This window comes from Podarcis filfolensis, assembly GCF_964270895.1.
Source record: "Podarcis filfolensis genome assembly, chromosome: 1".
NCBI classification, from domain to species: Eukaryota; Metazoa; Chordata; class Lepidosauria; order Squamata; family Lacertidae; genus Podarcis; species Podarcis filfolensis.
The window spans coordinates 9591116-9612803 of NC_139604.1; the positions used below are offsets into that span (position 1 = coordinate 9591116).

A 21688-nucleotide genomic window follows, 5' to 3' on the forward strand; every position below is an offset into this window, starting at 1 on the left:
GACCATCAATGGACTGTGAGAGTCAGTATACAATGCTGTTTTATTCCAAACAAAAATTCTTAATGCAGTCGGCATTGCTGACAGCTCTAATGGCCACATTCTCGGGGGGAAAGACCATGGATACAGAGGACATGATGGACTGAGAAAAGGATTCACCTATAGAACCAGTCTTTGACATACGTTCCTTCGCAGGAGGGTCACATTATGCCACAGCCTTTAGTGCCTGGAAAAGGCACATAGCCGTCCTCAGACTCCAGTAACTTCAGCTCAGAGGCCACAAAAGAACCCCGGCCTCCTCTACATTCCTTTACGAACAGAGGCTCCACTCATCATGAGCGGAGCTAGCTACGTAGAGGAATGTGCATTCCCATTTAAGGTTCAGTTGCTGGTGTTAAAACAACATTTAAGTTTGCCTTGTTTGGCTTCCTGCCTAGGTGCCACGTGGAGGTATCTAGGGTGCTACCCAGCTTGCTTGCATTTCAACCTAAACCTCTGTTTTGCCTAACTTTACTTCCCTAGATCCCTCCTTCCTTTATATGACCTTGTCTTGCTGGCACCTGACTTGTGCTAGACCTTTGCTTACTTGACCTGGGACTAGCAGTACATGACCCTGGATCCCTGGAATTTGTGCTTAGCATACACCCTAGTCTAGCTACATCCTCACCCCCCAGGCGGGAACCCTGCTTAGGACAGAACAGCAGGGGAAGTCAATATAGTGCCCTATAGATATTGTTTAGAGTATAAACTCCCATCCCATCATCACTGACCATGCTGGCTGGGTCTGATGGAAGATATAGTCCAACAACATATGGAGAGCATAACATTGAATATAGAAGCTTCTGCAGAGAAAATAAGACTCAAATGAGAGCAGCATCCACATGTTTGCAGGACCTGGGAAAAATGACTGCACGATCTCTTTGAAGTGAGCAGTGTTCACAATACAACCAATGATAGCAGACAGGTGTAATCTCAGCCAAGTAGATGGTTTATCCCAAGCAGCCATCTGGTCTAGGGGGATGGGGACAGGACTGCTGAAAAAATAATATTAAGCGATAGTTGGAATCGTTGCAGAAGAGTCTGAGTCTGAATGCAAAGGTTGTAATGGGAGAACTCTGGGTGGGGGAAATAATAATAATTATTATTATTATTATTATTATTATTATTATTATTATTATTATTCCCCACCCATCAGGCCCTTTGCCTGGTTCCCTGTACACAGTGAGGGAACCGCCAGAAGGCCCTCAGAGCTGGACCTCAGTGTCCGGGCTGAACGATGGGGGTGTCCCCTGCTGGGACACAAACACACAATCCTAAGTGGGACAAATCAGGCAGCGACCACAGCTTAGTTGCATATCATAGAGAGTGGGAGAGAGGTGTACAATACAAACTCAACAGGGATTTGAATTCTTCTACAGAGACCAGATATATATATACCCAATGGTGAACAGGGTCTGATATTCTTCAGAGATGATGGTCTTCCAGAAAGAGAAAGGAGAAGAGACAGCTAGTGCCTTTTTATGACTAGAAGAAATTCAAACTCATCTTACGTCATGCAGACAAATTTCACTTGCCACAGGCATCCAAGCACTTAGCTATTTACAAGTCTGCTCTAGGAAATTAAGACTCAAACAGATTAATACTCTTTCCTTTTCAAAATTCTAATAGTACAACTAACTTACATCATCTAAAGTAACACATGTGTGAATTAAGAAAGTAATTTTCAGTTTAATAGTCTAGGGATATCAGATGTTAAGAGGCACTGAAAAACATGAGGGTGTTGTGACTTAAAATTATTATTATTATTAATTGATTTTATATACCGTCCTATACCCGGAGGTCTCAGGGCAGTTCACAGAACAAAATCAAAATATATAATCAAAATAAAAACAACCCAATAACCCCCGCCCTAAAGAGAGAGGGAAACCATACTCAGCACCTATATTTTAATAGGAAAAAATCAACTTGTCTACAAATTCTATCACACATATTCTACAATGTTGCTGGAATATTCCTCTCCCACTGTTAGATTTGCAGAGGTAATGGAAACACTCTTGTCTGACAAAACTTTTATGTAACCACAAGTTTTAATTACGGCATATTAGGGGAAAGAGAAGTCTTTAACCATGACAGAATTCAACTAGGAAACATCAAACACATATGCTTTAACATTGTTTTAAAAGATTCCTCATAGTAATGAAGTCAAAGTATGCAATCAGCAAACCACCAGCACTTATTTCATGTTTCTGTGCAAACCACAACAGAAACCATTTTTATTACACTCCTGTTTGGAGTGCTTATGTTGAGGCAGCACTGGACAAATGGAAGTTCAATTCCTCTTCAATGTCTTATCAATGACTAGGACAACCCAAACGTGAAGCTCTACATCAGGGGTCAGCAAACTTTTTCAACAGAGGGGCAGTCCACTGTCCCTCAGACCCTGTGGGGGGCTAGACTATATTTTTGGGGGTGGGGGGTGGGGGGAATAAATGAACGAATTCCTATGCCCCGCAAATAACCCAGAGATCCATTTTAAATAAAAGCACACATTCTACTTATGTAAAAACACCAGGCAGGCCCCACAAATAACCCAGAGATGCATTTTCTACTTGACATTTCTACTCATGTCAAAATACACTAATTCCCGTACTGTCCACGGGCTAGGTTTAGAAGGCGATTGGGCCGGATCCGGCCCCCGGGCCTTAGTTTGCCTACCCATGCTCTACATAATGGTTTATATTTATAACAATATGCTTTTGTTGCAGTATCAAAGGCCCAAGTAATTAGTCAATTAGAGATTGCTATAGAGAGCTAGCCCCTGAACAGACAAATACTGGCTCCTTAAAAACTTCCATTAATACCTTTTTTTACAGCCTGTGTTGACAATTAAGTCCATTCATCTACTTACTACCTACTTTTTAAGCGTTTTAGATCTTTGGCCAATCAGGCTCAATTAATTTTCATTTACAATATTGTTATTTATTAGGCACTGTACTGTTATTTTAACTGTATTTTTCTGTTATTTTATACATATATTCAATAAGGAAGCTAGGCTCTACATTTTCAACTAAACTGTACTGACTTTTGAAGAACATTTGAGTTTGTCACCTAACTCTAGTCTAGGCACAGGCTGCAACTAAATATTCACCACAGTGGTGAGCCACTTCCTGTCTAAAAACCAAAAGAAATTAGCCACAGGGATTTACATGTGTTGTAGGCAAAACTCCTACAACATAAGCAACCGAATAGAATTCAGTGTACTGATACTCCAAATAATAAGTTAGTATCTGAACAATTCTTTTTAAAATAGTATTGTCATAAATCAGTATTAAACAGCTGTGCAAAACAACTATATAGTAGCATAATTTGAGAACCAACATGTTACAATTCCCAACAGCAGCCAAAAGAGACAGTCAAATACATTTATTCATATGAAATATAAATATCAGCACCAATAGAGATAGACACCTACCCTCTTCATTCTATTTTCAAATGCCAGAAGGCAAATTTACTGTAATTTGATATTCAGAAGCCTGCTAAGCATTCTGGGTTAATTTAAAAATGAATAGTAAAAAATCAGGATGCAAAGCAAGAGCATAGGTTAAGTTGCAGTTATTTTTGTAGCAGTATGGATTTATATCCCATTGTCATATATTCATATTTTATCTTAAAAGTTTATGATCTTCTATACTTAGAAGTCAGAAATTCTACTTATCTTGCTTGATGAAAGACTAACAGATGATGGAAATTTCTGTCAAGTATGCAGAATCTATTACTTCCAATAAATCAAATTTACTAAATTGGAGATTACATCATGTACACAAGGGGTATGGCAAGAGATTAGTTTAGCTGTTCTTGCCAAAGCTACTATCCTAACATAAGAACATAGGAAGAGCCTAGTGTATCAAGCCAGTGGTTGATCTAGTCCAGAATCCTGTACACAAGCAAGAGTTGAGTGCAATTTGGAACCCAAATGTCCAATGCAACTTCTGCGGTTTCCGAACATTTTGGAAGTCGAATGGACTTCCGGAACAGATTCCGTTCAACTTCCAAGGTACCACTGTATGTCACTTCTCCACAGGAATTTGTGCCCATGATGGCTATGTTGTTTCTACCTCCACTGTTGGAGGCAGTATACCAGTTGCTGGGAATCACAAATGGGTAGAGTGCTGTTGCACTCAGGGTTTGCTTTTGGCCTTCTCATTGCCATTGGGCTGGCAACTGTGAGAACAGGATGCTGGGCCCAGCAGACTCTTCCTATGCTCAAAGCATCTCCCAACCATCAACTAATTATCAAAATATTTGAAAAAAAATATGTTGCAAAACCTTTCAATAATGTCAAATAAAACAAAAGTAACTCACCAAACGTATGATAAGTTCATTAGCAGAATGAAATAATACATAAAGCAAAACCAAAGTTAAGCAACAAAAACTAAACTAAATTAAATTAAAATGTGAGCCATGCTCATCTTGCTGTATTCCAAGGGGCTCAGCAGCCTGGCTTAAACACAGTTCAGAGAAAGCTGGGTCTTCCCACCAGACTAGGTGGTTCATAGGTGGCTCCAAACTCACTCCTCCAAAAGAGGCAGACAACAGCACATGGGAAGTTCTGCGGAGGGTAATGATACTTTCCTGAGCCTCCCAGCTAGTGCTGGTCTTTCCTCATGCCAGAAACAATGAGGAAATATGTACTGTCTCCTCCACAATGTTACCATCTATATAAAGCCAATCACATTTCATTTGTACTATTCTAAACCAAGCCTGTCTGTGTGTGTGTGCTTCAGTGAAAAGGGCATCTTGACAAGTCAAGCAGCCTTGGGCCATAGACTGCATATCCCTTGTGCCTTTTTAGACAATGCCAATGTAGTCTAGCCCCTAAGAAAATGAAATCAGTCCCCTGATTCAGTTTATTCATAAAGAACAGATTCAAGTGTCTAGGTGTCCAATATTATCAATTTAATACATCACAAATAAACTGTAGTACTTAAATTTAGATTTTAATCTAAGTACTGTCTCAAAAAATTGCACATCAGGGTATTTTCTATGTATGTATTTCACACACTCAGCAATTTCATATGTCAGTTGGAATATGTTTAGTCTAGGTGCGCACACTGATTTTTACTGCACACAAATCTTTGACATTAGCAAGTTTGTTTGCTTGCTTGTTCTTAAAAAGCAGGAACATTAGTTTTGAAGTATCCCAATTAGACCACTAATGCCTTTTAAATCTGTCCAGTATGTGTTTAAAGCATTAGATGCTTGAAGTGTTTACATGTCTTAAATCCATTTCAATCTGATTTTTCCTCCTGTATCCTTAAATCTCTTTAATGATAATGTTTCCCCACCCTTTTCCAGGGCTGTTTCTCACAAGATGACATTTCCTAGATAGAAGTCTCTTCTATAGAACTGTGTGAATAATTCATCCGGTGTGAAATAGTCACATTTGTAATCTCACAAGGTGCAAATGTGGTAGGCAACTAACAAATACAGCTTGCCACCAACCTCTACCCAGAAGAAATAAAGACACATGTGTTTGTCACATATAACAAAGTACATGAGGAAGTCACACAATTGTCTGCATGGAAGGAATTTCTACCTATGTGGTTTCTGTCTAGATTCTAGGGTGGCATATCATCAAGCTTTCTGCCCATCCCTTCTAACCCTTACTTTAGACCAGGGATAAAGAACCTGTGACCCTCCAGATATTGTTAGAGTCCACCAACATATGGAGGGCCACAGGTTCCTCATCTCCGTTTTAGACTTTTCCAGTACAGTGGTACCTCCAGTTACGAACTTAATTCGTTCCAGAGGTCAGTTTGTAACCTGAAACCGTTCTTAACATGAGGCGCGCTTTCGCTAATGGCACCTCATGCTGCTGCTGCACCAGCAGCGAGCGACTTCCGCCTGCATCCCGGGGCAAAGTTTGCAACCGGAAGTATGTACTTCCAGGTTAGCAGAGCTCGTAACCCAAAGCATTCGTAAGGATGGCGGTACATAACACAAGGTTCCACTGTATAGAAATCACAAGGACATCATAACTCAAATATTGCCAGCAGTAAAGAGAGCCCAAATTCCTGAGAAATCCCCAGCCTTAACCACTGTGATAACTTTGGTCATCTCCAATGCTTTTTTCAGGGGGAACTCACAGGAACTCAGTTCTGGTACCTCTCAGGTGATTTCCAGCACCTCTCAGGCGGGTGCCATTGCCATTCTAAGAGAAAAAGGGAGACATTCGTGGTAAATTCCAGCACCTCCTTATCTAGTAAAAGAGCACTGGTTGTCTCAATGCAAGAAAGATGGTGAATATTACAGTTTTCTCTTGGTTTCTGTAGCATCACTGTGTTACATCACGAGTCATCTCATCAATACTACTTTGAGTTATTTATTCTGTTTTATAGATTTAGAACTTATATACCCCCCTATTGCTCTTGATTGCAATCCTTTTCCTTTCCTAAAGGAATTTATTCCACAGGCAAGGTTAGACCTGTTCCCCTCTGTAATACTGAGTCAGCTATCTCTGCAAATGGCCAGAGACAATAAAGCGCTGGAAAAAAGCAGTCTTGCTCAGCAGGAGAAGACATTTCATCCCAAAGCATCCTTAACTGGGAGAATCTCTCAAGATTACTCAATTTCCTTGTGCAGTAGTAATGTGGCATGCTCTGACCTCAAGGAATGAACAAACAGAAGTACTTATTAATTCAAAACTATCAGATCTTCCTTAGTAAAACCACTATTTCAGGAGGACTACGGTAGCTCCCAAATACCAAGTGGAGCCCTGTTGCATTCCAAGAATCAGTTCTCTCACCAACATACTGTATTCCTTTTTAACTTGTGTGGCAAAGTAAAAACTTCCAACCCATCATACAGGAGAACAAATAAAAAAAGGCATTGGGAAAAGTGCTGAGACTTCCCTTCCCTCACACAGAGTTTATATATAACCAAATGGCAGAGTACAAAAATCACACTGTTTATTTCAAGACAACACTTATGCTCTTGTCAGATTACCAACATGCAAGTGTAGTTACATTGTTTTGCATTCAGCTATGAAGGTAATCGTGAAGATTAAAAGTTGCGCTTCTTTCCCAGCATAGCTTAAAAAATAAAAATCTTTATTTAGGTAAGAAGATAATAACCCGTTCCAGTACTTCCAGGTTTCGGCACGGTGCACAACCCGAAAACACGCAACCTAAAGCGTCTGTAACCTGAGGTATGACTGTATGGCCTATGACTGTATAAAAAAGTAGATTCTGAACTGTAACTATTTACAAAGTAAGGTTCTGGGATAAATTCTGATACACTAACTTCAATACTGAACACTCAACACCTGCATGTGTATACATATTTTGTCAAGAAATCATAAAATATTAAGTGAGAAACATTGTTCAATTTGCTACTTTTCAGTGTATTACCATCCACAATGTCATTTTCAGAATTCTAGTACCCCATATATGTTTAGCAAGAATCCTCTGTAGTTACAGCCTCTTCTTATATCTGCATTTTGCAAATCGCCGGCTCATACAAGCTGCCTTCACATCCCACTCACTACTTCACCTATCTGTGTTAGGCTGCTTCTTTATAATATTCTGTAAAAATACATGCATTGCGCTTCAGATATGAAGGGTGCACACATGTATAAATCACCCCCTGTTCCTTTAAAAATATGCATGAGTAGAGCAGAAAAGACCATGTTTCTACTTGCATATGTTGCAAATGAAAAAGCAGTGCATGCATATATTTATGTGGGAGTATAAAATGTCATTTAGAAGCAGCAGGCTCACTTCAGCACATACATTAACTCTTCAAAAATTGGTGCAAGTGCTGAAGATCCTTTCAGTACTCACTCAGGCTACAAATACCATGCATACTTACCTAAAAGTAATCCCCACTAAACACTGTGATCCTTACTTCAGAGTAAACACACAGAGAATTAAGCCACATATCTGAGAACAGTTTGCACAACAGAGGGAATCTGTTCCAAATTAAACTGAAATCTAATTTCTCCATCTGTAAATTCTCTTTTTTGCTTAGTTAAGTTGCACTCAAAACAATATATATGGGCTAAAGACACATTCAGGTTATTTTAGTCTTGCTTTCTTTAAAAAATCAGGCCCATACCACAGCAAAAACTATGGCTGCAAAGTGGGGTTTTTAAGTGATTTTGAAGTTCTCATTTTCCCAGTAATTCCTGGGAGGAAACCTAGTTTTCAGTGGTCCAGCCATACCTTGTTTTCCACTGGAAACTGCCATTCTGAAAACTAGCAGATTCTGAGTCATTTTCCAACTTCACAATGACCCAGTTCAAATGTAACACTAAGCCAAACTATAGGTTAGCCCAAATGTGCAGGCATGTGGAATCATGGAGATGAGATTGAAGATGCATTGTTCCTTCTTCAGTCCTGTTGCTGCTGTGCTGCTATAAGGTATACTATGGTTGGACTTAATCGAGTGTTATCAGAATTTGGGCTTGAGATTTATTTCACTCCACAAGCAGTAGCCAAGGTTTGTTCTTTATTTACAGTTTGTGGTTGAAGAAAACAAAGCATGACCCTGGGTTTGGACAACATAAGTCAAATCATGGCTTAGCTTGCAGCAGAAGGAGTATCACAATCTTTTATCCATGTTTTGGTTTAGAATTACATGTGAACTGAGCAAGATCTATCTTCCACTCTGGTCCTTATTAGTTACCCACCTTACATCATGTAATATAACAATTAAGTATCAAAAATCTGACAGAAAAATATCTCAGCTCAAGAAGTATTGTTACCAGAACTATATGAAGTGAAAGCTTTAATCTGCACAGTTGGCTAAAATTTCTATCATTATATCAGACTCTATGTTCCTCTGCAAACAATACTTCTTTAACCTTCTGCAAGCCTCAATAAAATTCTCCAAGGCTATGATATCAGGGGGCGATGATAATTGCTCTCGCCACATCACACCACCATTTCAGCAAAGCCTGATCAGAAATTCAATCATCTCCAGGTCAAATGCCAGAATATTTTCCATCGTTATTATTAAAAGTAAAAGCAAAAAATCCTGCAAGCCTACCCGTTGCCACCATGATTCAACATGGCAAAAAAGATCTCATTCATCCTGTGCTATAAAAGAAAAACTTTTGCTTAGTTCAGACCATTAGCTATTACACATAAAAGACACCATGGTGAAACCATGGTACATGCACCAAGGCAGATCAACTACAAAAGCTCTCTGAACACACAAAGATAACCCAATTAATAGGTCTGGTCATTCAAATAATGCAAATGAATCAATGCATATTATCATTGTGGCATTGTAAATGCTCCACCCTTCCCTTGTTCTTCAAATAATACGTTAGAAGATACAGAGAAACATTCTATAAATGTCTTTTACTGTTTCTTGGTCTCTCCTCGAGAACTTGCTATACTTACATCATGGATACAACAAATTCCAAGATTTCACAACCCTTACATGCCCCAAGCTATGTTATTTTTCAAATCAAAAACAGGTTGCAGAATTCACTTGTTGTAAAGTGACCTGACTATGCCAAGAGAAAATAAATTTGCCTTTCTTTTCTTTAACCATTCCTTTACATAAAGCCCAGAAAGCTTAGATTCATTAGAACGAGTTGGAAGGCAATGCAGACTTCAATAATAATAGGTACGTGAATAAAACCTAGGCATGTACTGAAGCAACAGATGCAGCTTCACAATGCCCACTTGAAGCAAAATCACCGGCATTCAGTTGTTAGCCATATCCGATTTCCCTTTTAATCAGCAATGCGTGGAAGACAAGCTGTCATTATGCCATTATTTATCATTATGCCATTATTTATATTTGGAACTTACACATATGCACCCATCCCTGTGCCTTTGGAGATCTACTACTCATTTGTCTTGTCTTTCCTCAGCATCTTTTCACGATGCAGTCATTGACATGGCAGCTTCATTGAAAAATCTTTGAAAGACAAAATGCCAGTCAGCAGGCAGAGAGCTGCTGAATTGTATCAATGTGACATTTTAATGACACTGCATACCATGCAATAATATGAGAATTAACCGTATCACCTCTCTCCTGCAAGTGTGCATGAAAGGCTGGTGTGCCGAGGATGCAATTTAAAATACTCTACATGCAACCTAAGCTAGGCCAACTGCCTGTTTGAATATTCAAGTATAATTTCAGCACGCAGCATGTTTATTCAGAAGGAAACTCGGTTGGTTTTTTCCTTCTCCCCAAGACACAGCAGAAATACCAAAATGCTAACCCACCCAGATGCAAGTAACCTCAACTACCACATCACAGGAGGAGCCCTGAAGATGCAGTTTAACATCATCACCTCCAGAACAATGTTGCCCGCTGAATATTTCAGCAGTAACGGGCAGTCTGGTGGCTTGGGAGTCTGAATTACAAGATCAACTAATATCCTCTTATTCTGAGCATACTGTGATATTCTTAGAAGAGGAGGAGGAGGAGGGAAGAAGGCAGTCCTTTATGAATGCACATCTGGCCACCACCTATCTAGAAGGAGCGACACATTGTAAGGGGGAAAGAGGTCTGTTCTCAAATCGTTTCACAGCAGCATCTGCCAAGAATCGTGTGCGCATTCACACACACACACTTAACAAGCGCAGCATGAGCACAAATCACTCCACAAAACGCTGCAGAACGAGAAGCGTTTCCTCGAGGCTCTTAATCCCACGGTCGTGGGTTCGAGCCCCACGTTGGGCAAAGGATTCCTGCGCTGCAGGGGGCTGGGGGGGGCTAGATGACCCTCGTGGTCCCTTCCAGATCTACGATCCGAAGGATCCCACGGCTTCTGCGATCCGCGAGCAGCAGGGGAGGGTCACCGGGAGGGCAAAAAAAGGGAACCCGTCCCCATGTATTATTATTATTTTTCTTGCGAGATTTTTTGATGAAGGGCGGGATAGAAATCTAATAAATAAAAACATTCACACCCCGCCCATCTGGCTGAGTCCCCCCCCAAAAAAAAATGTCCACGGGCTTGCTCCACTGTTGTTTAAAACACACACACACACACAACGCGGGGCTGAGCCTGCGAAAGCGAGCATCTCTCCCAGCGCCCAAGATATGCCGAGGCGGCCTCTCGCGCGGATAATCCCGCCGCGACACGCGTGTCGCCCTTCCCCACGACCGCCCAACCCCCACACTCCGGGTTCCAGGCCTCCAGAAGCACGAAGCGTAGGACGCCCCGAGATTTCACCTCAGTAAGGGGCGGCGGGGTTTTTTTTTGGGGGGGGGGAGGAGACCAGACCCGGTTGGGGGAAAGGCGCGCCCCCGCCCTCACACGTAAGGCCGTACCTGTATGTAGTTGGTCTCGCAGTACTCGGCGACCCGCTCGAGGTTGGTGTAGCTGTCGAAGAGGGCCCGGCGCCCCCCGGGGATCTCCTCCTCCAGCAGCATCTGCAGCTCCGCCATCTTCACATGCTCGCGCGCTCCGTCCCGCCCCTCTTCCCTCGCCTCCCCCCCTCAACCCCGCGCCTCAGCCGCGGGGACGGACAGCCGCCCCCTCCCCTCTCTTCTCCACCTCCCACCCACACACCCCTTGCGACGGACGCCCTCCGAAGGGCCCCCGGCCGCGGCGCCTCACGCTCTTTCCCCTCGCCGTGAGAGAAACACCCACCGGCCAGGCGTCGGCGGAGGCGCGGCGCAACCGGCCAACAGCGGCGGACGCCACTGCGCAGGCGCCGGGGGCTTCCACAACGGCTGCTGCTCCTCCTCCCCCCCCCCCCTCGTTCGCGCGCGCTCTCCCTCGCTCGCGCGCACGCGCGCACGCTCCCCGCTTCCCTCACACGCAAACCCCGCCTTCCGCGGTCTCCCGGCGCTGCCGCGCACTGTTCGGGCCGCTTCCGGTGTCCCCGTGTGCCCCGCCCCCTTTCCCCCCCCCTCTCACGTCATGGCGGCCTGTGGGGAGAAAGGCTTGGCGGGTGAGGGGGGAGTTGGGGGGAGTGGAGTGAGGGGGTGAGGGATGGGATGGGGTGTCTCCTATGCCCACACATGCCCTGGTGTGGGGAGAAAGGAATAGTGGTGGCTGGAGAGGTGAACTGGATGCCACAATTCCACCATCTGGGGGGTGGGGGTGAGGGAGCTCATCCTGCCTCCCCCCCAAAATAATAAAAATAATAGTAATAATGATGATGATGATGATAATTCAGCCTCCATATCTGTTTTTCACAACATTCCATTTTCTTTTGTTACAGAAACGCTGAGGTCTCAAATAGAGAATAAATGTTGATCATTGCACAAGGCAAATGTTGTTGTTCAGTCGTTTAGTCATGTCCAACTCTTCGTGACCCCATGGACCAGAGCACGCCAGGCACTTCTGTCTTCCACTGCCTCCCGCAGTTTGGTCAAACGCATGCTGGTAGCTTCGAGAACACTGTCCAACCATCTCGTCCTCTGTCGTCCCCTTCTCCTTCTCCAACATCAGGGTCTTTTCCAGGGAGTCTTCTCTTCTCATGAGGTGGCCAACGTATTGGAGCCTCAGCTTCAGGATCTGTCCTTCCAGTGAGCACTCAGGGCTGATTTCCTTCAGAATGGTTCGGTTTGTTGTTGCAGTCCATGGGACTCTCAAGAGTCTCCTCCAGCACCATAATTCAAAAGCATCAATTCTTCAGCGATCAGCCTTCTTTATGGTCCAGCTCTCACTTCCATACATCACTACTGGGAAAACCATAGCTTTAACTATACGGACCTTTGTTGGCAAGGTGATGTCTCTGCTTTTTAAGATGCTGTCTAGGTTTGTCATTGCTTTTCTCCCAAGAAGCAGGGGTCTTTTAATTTCATGGCTGCTGTCACCATCTGCAGTGATTGTGGAGCCCAAAAAAGTAAAATCTCTCACTGCCTCCATTTCTTCCCCTTCTATTTGCCAGGAGGTGATGGGACCAGTGGCCATGATCTTCGTTTTTTTGATGTTGAGCTTCAGACCATATTTTGAGCTCTCCTCTTTCACCCTCATTAAAAGGTTCTTTAATTCCTCCTCACTTTCTGCCATCAAGGTTGTGTCATCTGCATATCTGAGGTTGTTGATATTTCTTCCGGCAATCTTAATTCCGGCTAGGGATTCATCCAGCCCAGCCTTTCGCATGGTGAATTCTGCATATAAGTTAAATAAGCAGGGAGACAAAATACAGCCTTGTCGTACTCCTTTCCCAATTTTGAACCAATCAGTTGTTCCATATCCAGTTCTAACTGTAGCTTCTTGTCCCACATAGAGATTTCTCAGGAGACAGATGAGGCAGGCACTCCCATTTCTTTAAGAACTTGCCATAGTTTGCTGTGGTCGACACAGTCAAAGGCTTTTGCATAGTCAATGAAGCAGAAGTAGATGTCCTTCTGGAACTGCAAATACACATACATAAGTACAGTCATACCTCGGGTTGAATGTACTTCAGGTTGAGCACTTCCGGGTTGTGCTCCATGGCAACCTGGAAGTAACGGAGCGTGTTACTTCCAGGTTTCGCCGCTCGCGTATGTGCAGACGCTCAAAATGACGTCACACGCATGTGCGGAAGCGGCGAAACGCGACTCGCGCATGCGCAGAAGCGCCGTCGTGTCTTACGTTCCATTCAGGATGCGGATGGGGCTCTGGAACAGATCCCGTTCGCATCCCGAGGTACCACTGTATATAAACCACATGCCTAACATAGCACAGGAGAGCAATCCAAAAGTTTTGACCTATGAAGCTGTAAACGGCTCCAGACCGCAATACCTCAAGGGCAATACCTCTTTCCATAGGAACCTACCCAGACCCTGAGATCATCATCTGAGGCGCTTCTTCATGTACCTCCTGAAGAGGTCCAGAGGGTGGCAACACAAGAACAGGGACTTCTCTGCAGTGGCTCCCCGTCTGTGAAATGCTCTCCTCAGGGAAGTTCACCTGGCACCTTCATTATACACCTTTAGGCGCCAGGCAAAAGCGTTCCTTTTTAACCAGGTCTTTGGTTGATTTGATTGACATCCTATGCCCTTTTACAATGGCTATTGGGTTGCTGTTTTTATTTTGATTATATATTTTGTAGTTTTATATTTTGATTTTGTTCTGTGAACCACCCTGAAGGCAGTATATTAATAATAATAATAATAATAATAATAATAATAATAATAATAATAATAATAATAAAGCCATATTGGCTCTCCAAAAGACTCTCAATATTTCCTCTGCCTCCTTAATCCCCCTTGCCAGAGAACAGGCAGGCAGATAGCAATTAAGGGAAGTTTCTGAAGGGATTCCTCTCCTATATCTATATCCAGATGCTCTGCGTTGAGGGATGTCCGATGGTCATCCTGGTGGTCTTATCAAATGCTAATGTATTGTGTAAACTGTGTCTGGAACTTCGTGAAACGTGCTAAATCCTCAGGAATATCACACCTTGGTCTGCCTGAGCCACAGTAAACCCGCCTTGTGTGTGATGTAATTTCTGACTGTTTGTAGAGGGGGTGTCCTCCTCCTTCATGCCAAAATGCAAACCCTGAAAAGAGATATTTCTCCTGGGCTCTGGATCTCTCTTGCCTCCTTGCTAGGAGGGGAGGGAACTCTGTCGCAACAGAAAAATAAAGATCTGCCTTGCTTTCACTGCATCCTGCCTCCATCCCTTCATCTCTGACAAATCCTGGACATAGGGGACTCAGTCCCTTGGGGAGTTGGGCAGCAAAAGCCAACCGCCCTTATTTTTCTATATCACTTTCATTATTTTATTTATTGAATTTTTATACTGTCCTATAGCCGGATGTCTCGAGGCAGTTCACAGAACAAAATCAAAATATAGAGTGTGGTAAAGGTAAAGGGACCCCTGACCATTAGGTCTAGTTGTGACCGACTCTGGGGTTGTGGCGCTCATCTCGCTTTAATTGGCCGAGGGAGCCGGCGTTTGTCCGCAGACAGCTTCCGGGTCATGTGGCCAGCATGACTAAGCCGCTTCTGGTGAACCAGAGCAGCGCACGGAAACGCCGTTTACCTTCCCGCCGAAGCGGTACCTATTTATCTACTTGCACTTTGATGTGCTTTCAAACTGCTAGGTTAGCAGGAGCAGGGACCGAGCAACGGGAGCTCACCCCGTCGCGGGGATTCGAACTGCCGACCTTCTGATCGGCAAGTCCTAGTCTCTGTGGTTTAACCCACAGCGCCACCCGCATCCCTATAGAGTGTGATATACCTAATCAAAATAAGAACGACAACCCAATAACATCCCCCACAAAAAAGAACCACAATTTAAAAGGGCATATGTGTTGCAAATGAGGCTATTTTTCTTTTTCACCCTTGGCACACGACCTCGAACCAGCACACAGCCTTCTGGAACCCAATCTATTGTTTAAAGGGGCATTTACTTACTTGCTGTTGTTGTTTTTCAGAAATGCATTCTTATTTATAAGCCATCCTAATTTGAGAATTGTACATAGTACCATAGAATTGTAGAGGGACCACGAGGGTCATCTAGTCCAACCCCCTGCAGTGCAGGAATATTTTGCCCAACATGAGGTTCAAACCAACAACCCTGAGATTAAGAGTCTCGTGCTCTACTGACTGAGCTTTTTTATTTTTAAAGGGGGAAACCCACAAAATTTATGGCTGGGTAAAAGATTTATTGCAGGATAAGCGTTTGGGGACCAAATGTGTGGCAAGTCTTGCCTGGAACTAGACTCTAATCCACAAAAAGCTTCTGCCGTAATAAATCTGTTAAAATTCATAGTATTTATTGGTTCTTGCAGCAGACTAATGTGGCTACCCCTCTGGAATCTTGACTGGAAAGATTGCTTCAGCTATTATTTCCAATAAACATATATTCACCAGCCACAATGTGCTAGGTGCTGCCTCTGGGCTTCTTACCAATTTCTGAAGGGAGACTAGGATTCTTGCAAAAGACTGCTAGACTTGGTCGGCCTTTGTCTGATCCAGAACAGCACTTTTCTTGTTCTTAAACGAGAGTGCTCTTGGGAATACATAACATAGATTTTGCCTTAACTGAGCACACAATCTTGCTTTGTTAATTTAAAACATGTCAGTGGATCACAAGGGCTCTATTAATAAAGTAGACCACACAAGACTAAAGTCAGCCCGTCCCCCCTATACGAAAGGTAATCTTATGCATACTTACTTAGAAGCAAGCCCCACTGGGGAGAGTGGGAATCAATGCTTTTAATTTATTTTTATTTTTATAATGTGTTACGTTCCATGGGTAGCTAACAGAGTTGTAACCCTCTCGTTAAAATCAACAGGACTTCACCATGCTTAACTTTGGCTAGATCATGCCCAATGTTTGAAAACCTTTGCACAGTGGAGGCTTAAAAAATAATCATAAAATTGACTAGAATATAAATTGATGTAGCTACTGTTGAGAGTAGTTAAAACAAGAATTGTGAAATACCTATTACTGTCACAAAGATAAATGACATTTGGAATACTGATGATCTCTTTGTAAAAATACGTATGCAGAGAAATAGCATCCCGCTAAATAACTCCTCTCATATTACACATTCACCTTCCTGGATTATAATTTCAATCATTAAACCTATTGAAAGCCACAACAAGGCCAAACTCCCTGTTTAGAGTTTAGAAAAACAAATGCATCTTTTTCCTCTGGAGATTAACAAGCAGAGTTCCCTAATGTTGCATATATTTCTAGAATGCTTTTGTATTTTGTCATTATTTGCCACGTGAAATAGTGAATAAGTAATATTCCCCACTCTCCTAAATTGTCGCCTCTCAAAGCATGAGATATCCAATACCTGAAAACGAATGCCCTTGGGAGGAAAATAGTAACATTGAATTCAGCTGATACACCTGAGTTCAAATTGTGTATCCACTGGATCCCTAAATGATTATTAGGATTTATCAATGTTGCATAAATTATACATGCATAGTCCACTAAGTGCAAGGTATTTCCACCATTCTGGAATAAATGAGATTTTACCGTTCTGTTTATACCTGTCTTAGAAAAGATTAATTACTGGTTCTCGTGAAAGTTATATCCAATTCCACCAAGTATTTATAAGACAATAAAGAACTAGGAAGGACAAAATTGGGTGCCATTTTCCAGCATTCAGCTGTGAATTTATAGCCGCCAAAGCTGTATTGCAGCAGAGCAACACCCTTGTGAAAATTTCATTTCGGTATGTTAAGTCGAGAATCAATTACATAGGAAAAGGTGCAGTTTTCAAGTGCCTCTTTGTGGAACAGTCTTCTTGTTCTAAATTAAACTGCTCAGAGATAAGGCAGCATCCAGATGGCTTCCTCTGTGGCTGGTTTAGCACCGTAGCGCTAAATCAGAAAAAAAGGGGAAAGGCATTTCAAGAAAGAGGTGCCAACTAACACAAGCATTTTGCGTTCTTTTGTCAAACTCTTTCGCACTTATTCTTTTGGACTGAGGAGCCCTTGGTAGTTTGCCACTCCTTAGTCTGCCGTTTGGACTACCAGGTATCAAACTTTTGTTGGCACAGTGAACAGCACACCTAACAATTGAAAAGAAAAACCCTTTATCTGCAGTACACACATACAGTGGTACCTCTGGTTACGTACTTAATTCGTTCCGGAGGTCCGTACTTAACCTGAAACTGCTCTTAACCTGAAGCACCACTTTAGCTAATGGGGCCTCCCACTGCTCCCGCGCCGCCGGAGCACAATTTCTGTTCTCATCCTGAAGCAAAGTTCTTAACCTGAAGCACTATTTCTGGGTTAGCGGAGTCTGTAACCTGAAGCGTATGTAACCTGAAGTGTATGTAACCCGAGGTACCACAGTACATCATTTAGTGATAGGTGATGAACAAGTTCCCCTCAGTTTGATTCATAATCACTTCATTATTTACAATTTTTCAGAAAAATCTCATCTGTTTTCCAAAAGTGCCCCCACCACACGAACACACATTTTTCGATTGTTTCCCCTCCTTTAATCTGCCCTAGACAGCTACTTGGAAGAAGGCTTCCCCTACCCAAAATGCTCCCACAAGCCAATAAATGTTTTACGTGTGAATGGAGAAACACTAATCACATAAAACATTTGGAAGAACTGGGTCGAAAAGAGATGCTCTTTTGAAAACAAAAAGCTGCCTAGGCAGGTGATCCGATCATATGGTTCACAGGAAACAAGACAGATTTCATTGAGCGTTAAGAGGCCAAACAATATTGACACGTTCACCTACAAAGTGTGGGGTCTAGTCTGCACAGAATCACAGAGCAGAACATTTGGGAGAAACGATGCTTCAGTTATATCGCACCTGCGCATTACGGGATGGTCAGGCAATTATTACAAATTTACTAATATTACTCATTGGGACTTGTAGAATTTTCACCACCGGAGAATGGTAGGAGCTAAAGAACTGCAAGTTGCTAAAGTAAGGAGAATGCTCTGTCACAGGTTACTAAACCATCCTCAGACGACTCGTAGGGAAGAATGAATTACCGTATTTTTCGCTCTATAAGACGCACCAGACCACAAGACGCACCTAGTTTTTGGAGGAGGAAAACAAGAAAAAATATATTCTGAATCTCAGAAGCCAGAACAGCAAGAGGGATCGCTGCGCAGTGAAAGCAGCAATCCCTCTTGCTGTTCTGGCTTCTGGGATAGCTGCACAGCCTGCATTCGTTCCATAAGACGCACACACATTTTAGGAGGGAAAAAGTGAGTCTTATAGAGCAAAAAATGCGGTACAACAGGTAAACCACTTTGCTCCATGTCTGAAAGCATCCCAGTTAGTGTTTCCCCATGTCACATTCTGATGCTCCAACCTGCCAGGCCTAGTGCGTCCCTCGTACACTAGTCTTGCTAGGGAGTTTCCCCAAAATATTGGATCTGCCGCCCCCTGTGAGCAGTTTAATTAGGACTTTGGGTTCAACGGCTTGATTATTGCTAAGGTTACCTGCAAGCCCTGTTCCTTGGATTGATTGCTGGTCATTGCTGCTAGGTAAAAGCATGCATTGCTATTTTCCGTCACATTGTCCTGCCTCCTTAGGCTTCTGTGTCAGGGATTTGCGTGCAGGGAGAGGTCCAGCTGATGTGTAGCACCTCCCTAACAGATCTGGACTGCGTTGGTGAAATATGCAAACAACAAAAGTGATTACCCAATTGTGTCTACTTTTGAAGGAATGGGTTTCCCAAATCTAAAACCCGACTGTGCAGTCAGTCTGAAATGGGCCCCAAAATCCCTGTTTCTCCTTCTCCCAGGGTGCATTAGCTAAAAACCATTAACTTGAGCTCATGTATAACAGGAACCCAGCTGTACAAACATAACCGTCTCCCTTATCAGTCCATGAAGGCTGGTAATGACGGATGGCCTTGTCAGTTCCGAGTGGAGCAGGGATGGCACATCTTATCTTACATCCTGACCACACTGATGCACAGACCTTGTCAGCCCCCATGCCCGGGAACAGCGCCAGGAGTGCTCTTAGAGTTGGTGACCTTCTTACTCCAAGATAAGGAATACAGGAACAGGAACATCCTTTTATGGTCAAGAGTACCAGAACAGGAACATCTCTTTATGGTCATGGATGTCAACTTAGGTGTATAAGCTGACTTGTCTGGGTTCCTGGGGAAGGGGGGAGAGGGTGCCTGGAGGATATATATACTGTATGCAATTTATATTGCTTTTGTGCTTGCTGTGAACTGATTCACGCAGTGCCTTCTGCTATCCAGAGAGCAGAATAAACTCTTTCTCTGAACCAAACCTCGGTGTCATTTGACTTCCTTCCTCCCGTCCAGGAGCAACGCTCACCCAGCCAATCGGTAAAGTCTAATAAGGCTACATTTCGGCTTTCACTGAGGTGGCAAACCTGTGTCTGAGACTGTAGGTGTGACTCTGAGCTACCATGAATGATTGAATGCTGCTTCTTTCAATATGGTCCCCCTCAAAGAAACCTAGATGTCAGGGATAATGGTTCTGGCTTAGCTTTCTCCCTGACATGCTAGTTTTCTGTGAGCGGGGGTTTATTTTTGCAAGAAGGAATATTCAGTTATGTGCCCATTGTCATCCGAAGCTTTATAACCCAGAGCAGATTAACCACCTCACTGAGAACTCAGTTTCCTCAGAAATCTCAGGCAAATCACTCATCACCTCTACAACTTTTCTTTGATTAGGCTACCCCAAAGCCAGAATGTTGGAAGAATTCTTTCCCGTTTATCCCTCTGCCGTATTTGCATCATTTCACACATGTGAATTATTTCTATAGGAGCTGAACTCTTTAAAAATTGAGCATTTATATCGTTGTTGTTTGTTACAATCTTTCATTGAGATGCAATCAGAGCATTTGTAGGGGGATTAATATATTTGGCTGTATAGGGAGGCTGAAGAGGAAAATGGTTATAAACTAAAAATATTTCTGGAACAATACAGTGTGTAAAAGTTCCATTAACCCCAGTTCCAACGGCGCATGCAGCTTCATCACAACATCAAACAATTGGCCACAGTACTGGACGCAGTGGCAGGCAGCTCAGTCCATAGACTTGTGGTTTCCAAATACTTCCATTGATTTAAGTAATGTTTCTAAGGAATACTAGCCTTAGATTAAGTCATAAGGATTACTGTAGATTAAATTAACCCATGATCCACCAGATATTGGTGGATTTCAAAGCCCATCAGCCCCAGCCAACCTGGCCAGGGTTCAGGGACAGGGAGAGGTAAATTTCACACATTATCCAAACAGCCAAACATTCCCTCTCTGTGCCATAAAGGAGAGGCTTATATAAAAGGTGTTAACCATGACAGCTATGGGACGCGGGTGGTGCTGTGAGTTAAACCACAGAGCATAGGACTTGCCGATCAGAAGGTTGGTGGTTCGAATCCCCGCGACGGGGTGAGCTCCCGTTGCTCGGTCCCTGCTCCTGCCAACCCAGCAGTTCGAAAGCACGTCAAAGTGCAAGTAGATAAATAGGTACCGCTCCGGCGGCAAGGTAAACGGCGTTTTCGTGCGCTGCTCTGGTTCGCCAGAAGCGGCTTAGTCATGCTGGCCACATGACCCAGAAGCTGTACACCGGCTCCCTCGGCCAATAAAGCAAGATGAGCGCCGCAACCCCAGAGTCGATCACGACTGGATCTAATGGTCAGGGGTCCCTTTACCCTTACCTTTTAACCATGACAGCTACATCTTCATTCTTTGCTTGTGAGCATTCTCCCTTCTTTTATTTTCCTTCATAGATTTATATACCACTCAAAACCAAGATAGTACATAAGCAGCTTACAAAATAACCAAATACCATACAAATGTCCTAACAAATCATGAAATGGGGGAATTGCGATGCAATGCAATATAGAATGCTAAGATTTCTCCAAAGCCAAAATGTAGAAGTGCGTTTTGAAAACGTCTTAGAAAGTCAGGGTTCCCTTCCCTCTTCCTCCCTACCTCTTGCCAAGGCACATTAGCCTGACTTCCAAATTCACCTGGTTTGAAACAGAATGTTGGGTTAGTTGGACCGTAGTTTGATCCAGCAAGACCTAAACTCTTAAAAAATCCAGCACCTCAATCGCTATCTTCCCTTGTGTGTTTTCACCTCACGAGCATCCCTTGTTTCGAAACAATCCCAGGGCAGTTTCAAGATGTTTGGAAAGTAACCATGGAGACAGCACAAAATACAAGGACTGCTGCATCAATATGTTTGGCTTCCTCTGAAATCCCTTGAATTATCTCAGTCTTAAAGAATGAACCATTTGTATGTCACGTACCTCCAGACACGGGACAATCCTTGATGTATTTCAGAGCCAAGGAAACAAA

The 21688-nt window shown here is 43.1% G+C and overlaps 1 protein-coding gene across 15 annotated transcripts in view; it reads right to left on the reverse strand.

The window, feature by feature from the left end:
* Positions 1–21688, reverse strand: part of ABI2 (abl interactor 2) — a 75118-nt gene that overhangs the window by 47303 nt on the left and 6127 nt on the right. For 6 of the 15 annotated variants that reach the window (XM_083630219.1, XM_083630218.1, XM_083630215.1 and 3 more), the window contains exon 1: positions 11293–11673. The exons of 1 other annotated variant lie outside the window; for it this stretch is intronic. In XM_083630219.1, the coding sequence (XP_083486345.1) occupies positions 11293–11409 (117 nt within the window). In that variant the 5' untranslated portion in view covers positions 11410–11673. Of the gene's footprint in view, positions 1–11292; positions 11676–21688 lie in introns of those variants that run through there. 8 more of the 15 variants (XM_083630225.1, XM_083630224.1, XM_083630221.1 and 5 more) reach the window with 3 other exon arrangements.